This window comes from Stegastes partitus, unplaced genomic scaffold (assembly GCF_000690725.1).
Source record: "Stegastes partitus isolate 25-593 unplaced genomic scaffold, Stegastes_partitus-1.0.2 Scaffold1726, whole genome shotgun sequence".
Taxonomy (NCBI): Eukaryota; Metazoa; Chordata; class Actinopteri; family Pomacentridae; genus Stegastes; species Stegastes partitus.
In genome coordinates, this window is record NW_007579457.1 from 18,555 (window position 1) to 30,656 (window position 12,102).

The 12,102-nt window shown below is 42.3% G+C and overlaps 1 protein-coding gene across 1 annotated transcript in view; it reads right to left on the bottom strand.

Moving 5' to 3' along the window:
* Positions 1-3,427: 3,427 nt before the first annotated feature.
* Positions 3,428-12,102, bottom strand: part of LOC103372290 (protein FAM60A-like) — a 10,117-nt gene continuing 1,442 nt past the window's right edge. The window contains exons 2-6 of the mRNA XM_008301889.1: positions 10,474-10,601; positions 9,487-9,586; positions 8,686-8,803; positions 6,824-6,974; positions 3,428-5,451 (exon numbers count right to left, since the gene is read on the bottom strand). Coding sequence (XP_008300111.1) covers positions 5,169-5,451; positions 6,824-6,974; positions 8,686-8,803; positions 9,487-9,586; positions 10,474-10,601 — 780 coding nt within the window. The 3' untranslated portion in view covers positions 3,428-5,168. The remainder of the gene's footprint in view (positions 5,452-6,823; positions 6,975-8,685; positions 8,804-9,486; positions 9,587-10,473; positions 10,602-12,102) is intronic.

A 12,102-nucleotide genomic window follows, 5' to 3' on the forward strand; every position in this document is an offset into this window, starting at 1 on the left:
GTGAGGATTAAGTTGTAGAGATGATGGATGGATGTTCCTCATTACTCTCTGAAGCCCAGGTTAACATATTTTGGACTTTTGTTGTATGATCAGCAGTCCAGAATCACAAAATATTAAGCTTCCTGTCACTAAAAGCATGAGAAGCTGCTACAAGAGAATTTTTGCCATTATATGTAGATGGAAAAAAAAACACCAAAAATGCTCATAAAATAACTAAAATTATGTCATATTAAACATTCCTATGCTTCCTGTGCCTTTTTCCTCCATTCTGGGAGTGTGATGCTCTGGCTCACTATTAGCTGATGTATATCACGTGGTAGTAACTCCGACTGACAGCTGCCTTGTCTGGAGGGAATCTTTGTTTAGATGGCAACAGCTAAACGCAAGAAATCACTCCCCTGATTACACATGTTGCTAATGAGAACGGAATGTGACCGTGATAACCTGATAAATAATCACTCAGTTAATGGAGGTCTGAAGGATACAGAGATGCTTCAGTCAGAACATAGTTTTGATTCAACTGATGCTCACTTCTGTTGTCTAGTGAACACTTCCCCATGTAGTTACAGGACAGCATACAGTTGTCACGCCCATTTTTCTGTTTTACTCTCAATATTATTTTGGCAACCGTGAATAGAAAACTGATCCTATCCTACATATTTGCATCTGTAGCCACAACTAAACAGAGAACAGTGAATAACAGCAGTGTGGTTAATGTGCTGTCACCGGTGGAGCATCATGGTCCTGGTATAACTGAGAGGAAGAACCGCAGAAGAGACCATAGAAAAGGTTCTACACAGAAGCATTAAACTAGTTATCACTGCAACATTCAGAGCTTTACTGGTGAGTCCCGTCTACAGTGTCTTTAGACAAGCTAAATAACCACATCTTTAGCCTTAGTCAGTGTGGTTCTGTGGTTTTGTGTTGACACTCCAATGTGCTGATATTCACCCTGTTACATTTTTGAACAAGATACTCACATATAGTTTTTGTCCTTTTTTGCATTTTCAGTTTTACTCTGGTGTCTAATTATAATATGGCAGCATCACACAACACTGGAATGTCAATGTCCAGAACAAGTGTCCCATGTGTGCAGATGCCTTTGACACAAGACCTGACCTGCGGGTCAACACTTTCATATCTACGATGGCCGATCAGTTCAGACAGTCAGCTGTACAGGAAGCCAGCAGCAGCTCAGAGCAACAGGCTGCAAAAACAGCAGAAGTTCTGTGTGACGTCTGCACTGACACCAAACTGAAGGCTGTGAAGTCCTGCCTGGTGTGTCTGACCTCCTACTGTGAGACTCACCTGGAGCCTCATCACAGAGTTCCAGGTCTGAAAAGACATCAGCTGATGGGTCCAGTGACGAACCTGGAAGACAGACTGTGTAAGAAGCATGACAGACCTCTGGAGCTGTTCTGTCAGACTGATCAGGTGTGTGTTTGTCAGTTCTGCACTGAGTCAGACCACAAGAGGCATGCTACTATTCCTCTGATTAAAGAATATCAGCAACAGAAAGCTAAGCTGCAGAAGACAGAGATGTGAGTCTTGATCAGCACACCGTCTGTGGCATCACTGGAAGGACGGCCACTGCAACACCACATTACATTTGTTGTCCTGCAACATAGTCTTTGTGGTTGTTATTATTCACACGTGGCAGTATTTTACTGTTAAACTGAGAAGTCATGCACTTACTGAGAGCTGATACGATGTTGAATCATTTGATATTCAGCTGATATTACAGCGTTGTGCTGACTTTGGTTGTAAATGTAACCAATAGTTAAATCACAAATATGAAGCTTGTGCATTCTGGACTAATGAGGCTGGAGTTCTGACATACGTGTAGTAACCCTGACTGAAGACAGTCCGTGTGTCCTCTGGCTGTCGTCATGAAGTACACCATGTCTTTTGGATTGGTCTGTAAACATCAGACTGAGCTCTACATGCACCTTTAGGCGTTAGTGTTCTACAGTCAAAAACATATTTCAAACAAGACGATACTGAAACATGACAAATGACATTTATTAAACAAGTAGAAATTACAAGTGTGTATAAAAATACAAACGTTCCTGACTGAAATGAACAGTTGTACATCTCTTTCTGACACACTACTAAAATATCGTCTCTAGATTAAGTGCAGACCTACATCACATGCTAACGTAAAGGACAACATCCATGATGCATTTCTACCCAAACATCAGGAGAACAAGGATCTCTCTAAGCTACAACTAGTAAATATGTTTCAGAGACAAAGGTAGAGTCTAGAATAATACAATCATCTATTGTGTTTGGTCTTCATGGCAGCATCAGACAGACATCCTGAACTATATTCATGTCCACAAAAAGCAATTCATTTAATTGTAGTGAAAATAAAACACTTTCAGTATAAGTTAATAAATACTTTGATTTTTTAACTACCCAACATAAGAAACAGCACTATGCTGGCCATGCCAGACGCTTCCTTCTTTTACATTTACTGCAAGTGAAGCTCTGATACTGCCATTTTTAAACAAAAACATTGTGGAAAAGAATCATAAAATTCATGAGTTCAAATGCAGATAGTGTCCCTGACATGTGACTGGACACAGCAGTAACCATGGATCTGCCTGAAGTCTTCATTCCATACTTATTAATTAAAACTCCATGTGAACAATGATTCAAGCAGATGACATCAAATCTCTGACTGGACAGATGCTTCTTTCATTTATATACAAAAATATATATTCAAGCTGTACAATATTACATCCAAAAGGCAAAACAAACAAAAAAAGCACATGCAAAATACTCTCAGCTTTATGTAAAACAAAACAGCCACAATACATGAACTCAGTGTTCCTCTAAAGGCCTCAAACTCCTCGTCAACCATGAAAGGGTAAAGCGATAATATCAGTGAGACATAAACTGCTACTGAGCCCGTCTGACAGGACGGGACAAGCTGCTGCAACCAGAGTGCAGGAGGTGCTTCTATTGTGTTTCTGCCACGACCTTCCTGAGGGTTTGTTTAGCTTATAATGGTTACTCTGACAGTTTGAAATGACAACTGCATTTGGACTGGAAGCCTCCCTGAACATTTCTTTGTGCTTACTATAAACAGTATGTGCACCATAAATCTATATTCTGTGGAGCAACAATTCAAAAGGACGTGTTGAATCTTTCATTATTTACAGACTTCAGAGACACAAACACTACGAACAACTAGGAAACCCATTACGTTTTGGTATAGATGTAATCATCTGTTCTACTACTTAGATGGAACAGTGTTCATTCTTAAAATGTATATATATATTTATATATATTAGAACAATATATTGTTACCGTTGCTGTTTAGCCAACTTGGAATCTGCATGTGTGTCGTTTTTCCAGAGTGTTTTAATGATAACTCAGCAAAATCCTGAGTAACTTTTCTTGTGGAGCTTTGTTTGTCCAAGAGTCCATCATGCAAAGGTCATTCGCGGTGCTTTGCACGGTACTAATTCAGTACGTCTCTGGAGTAAACTGTCCAATAGGTCTTTAGCTTGTCATGTGAAGTTCTAGTTGCTGCTGGAAAACATTTAATATTTGTCTGGTTGTGGCGCGTTTTCATTTAAACTTCTAATAGTAAATAAGAAACATGCAGTGCACATCTGAGCTACTGTCTGCCTGTCGCCCAATCAGCAACTGAGCCTACGGTCATCTCTGCAACGTGGAGAGAACTAGTGAGCCATACAGAAAACGTATCAATGTCATTAAACCATCAGACGTAAGAAGTAGGGAAGCACTTTGGATACATCACAATCGTGGTCAAAAGGTAAAACTGACTTTGTAAAACTAAACTCTACGGTTATGTGAGCACATCACTGAACCCACTGAAGCCCAAAACCAGCTGGCAGCTTTAAAAAGCACGTCATCTTTCAAACTGTTGCAAAAATCACATAATTAATCAGAGCCACAGATTGTAAAGACAGAAAGAAGCGTTGGATTTTCAACTTTTTGACTCATCTGTGATGTGCCGTTCTGTCAGGACACTGATCCAAACCGTGACCGTTTGATCAAAATCACTTAATTCTGTGTTTCACTTTAAAACTTGGCCAAAGCATGTTGTAGATTTTGGAAAAACAAAAATCCAACACTGCTCAGTGTAACCATGACTCAGCTGTGAGCAGCAGTCGAACAGCGAAGCACTGTGGAACTGTTCAGCTGAACTGCAGGCAGCACAGAGGAGACAAATTAGAGGCAGTTAAATATCTGGAGCACATAACGTCGCAGATACGTCCAGTATTGGTAACACATGTGGACACTTGACAAAATGTTAAATTCCAGGTTTTTTCAATTTTTGTAAACTAAATAATCAATAATATAAACTTCATTCTTTAATGATTTACGTCATTCTGTGTCAAACTGCACAGAAAACATCTCTGAGGTCGCTGGTTTTGCTGTTTATGTTGCATTTTACTGCAGTGATAAAAATGAGCCCACAGTGACTGCAGAAAGAGAACAGAAGGAGGTCTGTGTGGAGACGCCACAGATGAATGCAGTGTTAATCCTACCACTCAGTCTGGGGTTAGAATTCAGGGGTTGCATTCGAATTACTGCTCAAACTTAACTTTCTCCAGGAGCTGACAGCCCGATCTGCTGGTCAGTGACATGGGTTAGAGAGGCTGGCTTGTGCTCACACATGAACTCTCCAGTTAGTATGAACGTAGCAGCTAACCACTAGCGTCTGGCTAGCTCTGAGACACAGCCACATCACAACATAGTGGAAATGGATTTACTCCGCTTCACACATATGGTTTGTAATAAACAACTGAACTTCTGACATCAAGAAGAGGAAAGGCAAAGAGTGGAAGACCCAAATTATGGCTCCATCCTAAGAGTAAAGGGTGGATCTCAGAGGTCTCCAGGTTTCCATGCAGCGATCGTCAATCCAGCATTTTAGACAGAGCAAAATAAAGTATTTATTTAAAAAAGAAAAAAAAAAAGAATAGAATCTCATAGCAAGTCAAGACACCAAAAAACAGAACCAGTCTGAAGATCCAGTCCAGGGAATAACAAAATGTCTGGAAGGATAGCAGCAGCTTGGAAACCATTGAAAAATGACAGTGATGGTGGTTTGGACCATTGGTGTTGTGTTTGGTTGACTGTTAGCGGTCATCAGTGTTCTACTGTTTGTGTCCGTCTGTCACTGGAAACTATACCAACCCTGTGCTGCCTTCATCCTCCTCCTCCTCCTCCTCGTCTTCTTCTTCTTTAGGTTTGGGGAGTGGTGATGTGCTCACTGCGTTCTCTCCTGCTGCTGCCGCCTCCTCCTCCTCCTCTTCCTCCTCCTCATCCTCCTCCTCCTCCAGCAGACCACCTTGGTCCTGTGGCTGGTGCAGGTCGGGCTTCCTCTGACAGCAGGGCTTGTAGAGGTGGGGGTCGATGATCACTTCTCCGTAGCGTCCCTTGTACACAATGCCGCAGCACACCTTCTGCCTGAAACACCAAACACACCGCTGTCACTACGGACCTCAGACACCAGAACACTTGTGAAGCAAATGACGGCGTGTGGAATGAGCAGCAACAGCAACAGGGAAAGTGATGAACAAGCAACAGCCAGAACGCAAATATCAGAGCATTAGAATAACGAGATAAAACATCTCAAAGAGTTCTAAGCAGCTCAAAGACAGACATCCAGACCTGACAGGATTCAGGCCAAGACGGACTCCACTGCTGCTTTATAACAACAGCTCGTCATCACTTAGTCCACATCCTGATACGTTCCCGTTACAGAACTGTGGCAGCTGCATCTGTTGCAGCATTGCTCCACACACAGGCTAATGTTAGCTTATTTAGGCGAACGCATCAGCTTCTCTGTTTCTGTATCAAATTTGGTGTCGACAGTTGTAGAAGTTCAGGGTACCACGAACCAGATCTGTTAATCCCAAACACAGGAAGTACTAGCAAGCTGAGACCATTTCAGCTGCTTGATGACTTGACAAACATCAAACATCAAACATCGTGTCTTTTTATAGCATAGATGATGTGAGATGAGTAGAAATAAACAAAAAATGATTTGTTGTGTTATTAATGCCCATTAAGGCGTCGTGTCAAGTGTGCCGTATGATGTATCTGTCTGTCTAGTCAACAGAACTGTAGGATTTATGTAGACATCCTACACAGTGGAGACCATTCTTGTTTCTGTTTCTCACATTGTCCATGACTGCAGGCTACTGATGGAGAGACTTTCAGCTGCTTTGTTTCAGTCTTTCAAGAAATAAAGAGTAGAAATAAGTCTTATATTATCTGCATCCAGTTCCTCCGGTAGAGTCGACCAGATGGATGGTGGCAACAAGAACAAACAAACAAACAAAAAAAAATCCCAAAAGAGTACTTAAAGACAAGATGGCTGTAGGTTAAAGTCAGTAACATAGTGTCTGTGTCTGCCAGGGTTCGTTACGCAGGAAGAGAAGTGTGCATGTATGCAGCAGAGTGTTCAGGTGGAGTAGGAAGGTAGTGTCATAACAACAGATACACATCTGTGTGTGTCTGTGTGTCTGTGTGTGTGTGCGTGTGTGTGCGTGTGTCTCTGTCTCTGTCTGTGTCTCTGTGTGTGTGTGTGTGTGTGTGTGCGTCTCCCCCAGGGTGGACAATCAAGGCTAACTCTGGAGGCTGTTTCCATATTAAAATCATTAGTTCAGTAAACTGCGTATCATTAAAGAAACAATGATTAGAGTTGACACAGTAAGTGCTGACTTTACTAAAAAGCAAGCATCAGCTGATGTCTGAAACAACATCAGGCAGTTCATATATGTACACTGAACCCACAGCTGCAGCCCACATCATGTGGCCCAGCATCACTTCTTACCTTTTCCAGTATGTGAGGTCCAGGAAGGAGAAGGCCGGCGGCGGGGCGGCGCCGGGTGCCAGCTCTGTGTCGGAGCCCTCGTCTGACTGGTTGCTGTAGCTGGGCGACTGTGCAGGCGAGGCACTGGAGGTAGTGCTGTGGGCGTCTGAGTCTGAAGGACACACAAACAACACAGCTTTGCATGAGCAAACAAAACAGCTGTATGGTTGTGTGAAAAATCATTTGAGAATTTAAATTAAAAAAAAAAAAAAAAAAACTGCTCATTTAGCTTGTGAAGACGCAGAGTTTTCGAAACTCTTCAGCTTAACAGGAAAAAAATCCAATTCTAAACTGACAAATTTGGAGATATGTTTTTTTTAATTGGTCAGAAATAAGTGATTTGTTCAAAATTTTCCTCTCAAAAGTTCTAGATTACAAGGAAAAAGCGGAACATAAACAATTTCAATTTCCTGCTGAGGTACACCACCTGAGTAAAGGTACTTAATTACATTAAATAGCTATTGGCAAAGAAATCTAACTTCAGACTGGTTACCTGTCCAGGTGAACCTGCCTTCACCCTGAGTCGGCTGGGATAGACTCCAGCCCCCCATGACCCTAGTGAGGATTAAGGTGTATAGATAATGGATGGATGGATGAAACAGAGCAGACTGCCACCTGCTGGAGGCTGCTACAAAACACAACAGACAGTCTTTGGGGCAGGGAAAGCTACATCTGAACTTTATATGAAAATGCCAATTTACTAAACTGATTCCACAGAACAAAGGAGAGGATGGAAGTACATGTAAATGTAACTGAACAGCTGCACAGTTCATCTCTGAAACTCAGCGCAGCTTCATAACACTAAGTGGGCTTGAGTAGCAAGTCCAGCTGCTACGATTAATCTACCAGAATAACCAGGACCTGGATGACTGAGAATCTTCAGACAACACTAACTGGGCTTTAGTGGTAGAAAGTAACCCAGAACATTTACCTCGGCGCCGTACTGAAGTCCACTTTTGGGGTACTTCACGTGACTATTTTCCCATTTTCTTATGCATTACACTTGTATCATATGAGATGTCTGAGGCTGATATTCGACTTTTCACAACTCTTTTTCTAAAAAACATTTTTTTCTAGTGACTCTGAATATTAAAATTTAATATTTGCAACAAAATCTGTGTCTGCCTGTTTCTCTTTGTCATGTTTCAGATGTCTAGTAGTTTTGATCAGTTTACCTGTTCTGGTAGATTAATCGTAGCAACTGGACCTGCTTGAGTTCCTTGAAGACGTTCCACCTCTCATCCAAGAGGCTTCATCAGCTCTGACTGACTAGTTTCCACATACTGATATCTATAAGGAGACATTAACACCTGAGTTTCAGTTTCAATTGGGAAACTCAAGCAAGTCCAGTTGCTACCATTAATCTACTAGAAAACCATGACCTGGATGACTGAGAATCTTCACAGACATCAGTTCACCTGTAAACTTCCAGGGTCCAGGGAAGTCTCAAGTTGTTCTACCTCATGTGTCATATGTGGTGATGTTCACTTACAGGACACATTCAGTGCAGAATTTTAACCATTACTGTTGAAGCCTTCAAGTGGTTTCTGAATGTAAGACTTCTCTTCATGATGCAGTATTAGCACACTGTGGTGTTGGCACTCGTAAAGTGAATGACCTGTCTAGCTCCACCGCTGTGTAGTAACCAATGACGCTCCTGAACTCAACCCAAAGTGTTTGTGTGACTCAGTGAAACTAGGAATGTTGAGACGAGGCTCAGAGCTGATTGGCTCAGTGATTAGACTAAAAAAAATAACTGTCATGTGTGAAGTATGCACCACTGCAGCCCTACATACGACACAGAGACTGAACAGGCTGCTTACTGCTTCTTTTCAGCTCGCTCTGAACACGACTAATCTGACTCGGCCTCAGTTTCTTCTTCTTCATCTTCTTGGTCTTCAGTGTGGCCTTTACACTCGATCCAGCTTTTGCATCAACCACCTGAATCCACACAGGACACACGGTTTGAGAGACAAAGAGGAACAGTGAGTCAAATACTGCCATCAAAACGCTGTATCTGAATTATACGAGGTGTGTCAGAAACGTTTCAGGACCGGTGTCACAAAAGATAGATTTCAAATTCAAACTACCAGTTTACTCCTTCAAAGTAATCCTCCTGGAGTCTAACACACTCCTCCAGCCTTCTCTTCACGCCTCCATGCACTCCTGGAAGGATTCTTCCAGGATCCTCTGCAGCTCAGTCGTCACAGCCATCTTGATGTCGTCCATGTCTTCTAAACAGGTCCCCTTGATGACCCCCTTTAGCTTGGGGAAGAGGAAACAACCCCACAGAGCCAGGTGGGGTGAGTAGGGAGGTTTCTCCAGCACGGCCATGTTCTTCTGAGTCAGGACCTGTGGGATGCTCAGGGTGTTGTGAGCAGGTTGTCATGGTGAAGCAGCCTCCACTGGTCCTGACACAACTCTGCCTCTTCTCGTGCACTGAACGAAGCAAACGCTGCAGGATCTCTTTGTAGACGTGCTGGTTGATGGTCTGAAGGGGAAAACTCCTAGTTTGTGGTTTGAAATATATCTTTTGTGACACCAGTCCTGGAACCTTTCTGACACACCATAGTTGACTTAATATGAAGCAGCACAAAAGATTTAAGTGTAAGTATGATCCTTACATGATTCCAGTTCTTCTTGGATCCAGCTGGAAGTTTTTTCCATCTCTTGACCAGGAGGACACAGGCGTTACAGATGTCCCCACAGCGCGCCTCCCCCAGTCTGCAGGGGGAGAAGAGTTACTCAATCAAAAGCAGCATCATAGAAGCCTATTTTATACACCTCTGCTTGTACGTCAGCCTTGTGTGTGTGATGTCTCTGGTATGGTTGAAAAGAAATGGATTAAATGCACATATAGATAGTTAATATATTTGCCCTGGCATCGTTTAGAGCTGCTGTAATTCCTGCCCCTCAGGATAACTCACTCAAGCTCAGCAACCAAGACCAGTGAGCAGAAAGTAATCCTCACAGTACAGAACACTGAGACAGGATTATCACCCAAAGAAAGGTAAGACAGAACAACCACAGTAAGACATGGGTAAGAGGAGAATCTTCCTGGTGCCTGAACACTGCATAAAAAAACAACCATCATTCACTACTGAGCTGTGATTAATGCTGGAAAACAAAACAAGCAAATTATTTTCCAGTTCCACAGCCCCAACTCACAGCATGAATGAATCCAGTGATTCCTGTTCAGCAACACTTCATGATAGTGGACAAAAAACAAAAAAACTCCAGGAAGAGACCTCTGGCAGAACCAGGCTCAGTCAGTCTGCCTCCACTGGTTGGGGTGAGGGCAACTCAATCAGGCTCACGGTTGTTGTTGTTTTTTACCTTTCTTTGGGTGATGATCCTGTTTTAGGTTTTAGAACTACAGTTTCCATAATCCTTTAGGGTTATAAACATCCAGCATCATGCCATGGTGAGTATAAGTCTTGCTCTTTTAGCTGATATTTGTTTTACATTTGGCAGGTTTCTGCTGCAGTAGCTCCTTAAACAACACCTGCATGCACCTTGTCCTGTACTACCTGAACCGAACAGAGACCTGTGCTCATCTGTACTGCTTCACTTCCTGACCCGACCAGCCGGCTGTGTGGACAGAGACTCACCCAAAGCAGCTCTTGAAGTCGGTCTCGTAGCGTTTGCTGTCAGTGAAGCGGGAGCTGGAAGACTTGGCTCTGCAGATGCAGCAGCCGTCTATGCTGCGGTACATCTTCGGCTTGTGGAAGCCAAACATCTGCAGCACGAAGTCAGAAACATGCAAGTAATTAGACAATGAAGATGCAGTATGTCCCCACACAGCTCCATCAGTTATTTTACTATTGCTCGACTTCCACCTGGGACATAAAACCTGCTGTAAAAGTTACAGTTTAACTCAGATGTCTGCAGGGTTTTATCAGTTTAACACAAACTATGATGGAAAATGGGCACATTTTGTAATTTAAGGGTAGATAGAAGTGTCTACTTTCCATCCTTGCTACTATCAATGATAATAATAACAATAATAATAATAATAATAATACATTTATTTTGTATAGCGCTTTTCAGGATACTCAAAGTCACTTAAGATAAAAATCTTCAGATTAAACTTTTTCATTTTAAATGTACTGATTGTTTGTCCAGTTGTTCATCACAATTCCTTAACACCAAGTTCTCAAATCTCTTCAGTCAAACTGACAAAAAGGTTGAAACACAAAATTTGTAAGTCACAGCGACACATGAAAAATCACACGTCTGATTTCAAACATTTATAAACTGGTAAAGAATTCTTTTCTTTTTTTTCTTTTTTTCACAAAAATGCACAACAAAACCCAACAAAAATAAACTTAACCTTAATTTGAGTAATATCAGATCTATACTGGATCAAAGCACATGTGATTAAAATTCAAGGTGTTTTGAAACCAGCATTTGATCAAACTCCTCCTAGTGTTTGTGACACGTCCATCTTTGTACCATATTGTGATATATTTACTGTTCTTCACAAAGGCTGAGTATTTTTTTCATCTTTCCAAAAACCCTTGTATAAAAACAGGCTCCTATGAGCACATGTTGAGAAAAATGCATGTGCTTATGGGCCAGACTCACTCAAGTCAGAACTCATTATCAATAGATGATCTGATACACTGAATAACAAAACCAAAGCCGGATACTTCTGTTTTTTAGGACAAAAAAAAGTTTCTTAAAGCACGACAATTGTTGTAAAATTCCAATCAGATCATTAACAGGTAGATGCTCTCAGTTATCGGTTTAGAAGTTCTATTTTTTGAGGATTTCCAGACAACACTGGAACCACGTCAGTGAGGATTCACTGAAACACGCTGGATCTGTGCGCGTTTACGTAAGAGCCCCTCCTCCTGGCGCTCCTCACACGTGGGGGAGAAGAGGGAGGATGAGGATGGGAGGGGGGGAGTTATCAGGCTGAGCATCACCGAGGAAGAACAGCGGCGGCCTGTTACGCAACAGCGGTGCTGATGCAGCTCAGACAACATGTGTCCGCTCTCATCCTCAGCACACGTTCACCACCGCGGTGACCACTTGACCTCCTTCATTGTGGTCAAAATAACACGTTTTGTACCAACGGCCAAAAAAATGTGCATGTGACAAGGGAACAAGTGGAAATGGAGCCGTTTGACCGGCGATAGTCGTCATGTGCGCCGCTGCGCGGTGATGCTGGCAGTGATTGTGTAATACTGTCCTGACTGAAGCCTGGCACATGGCAGGAGGATGGAGGCAGGAGG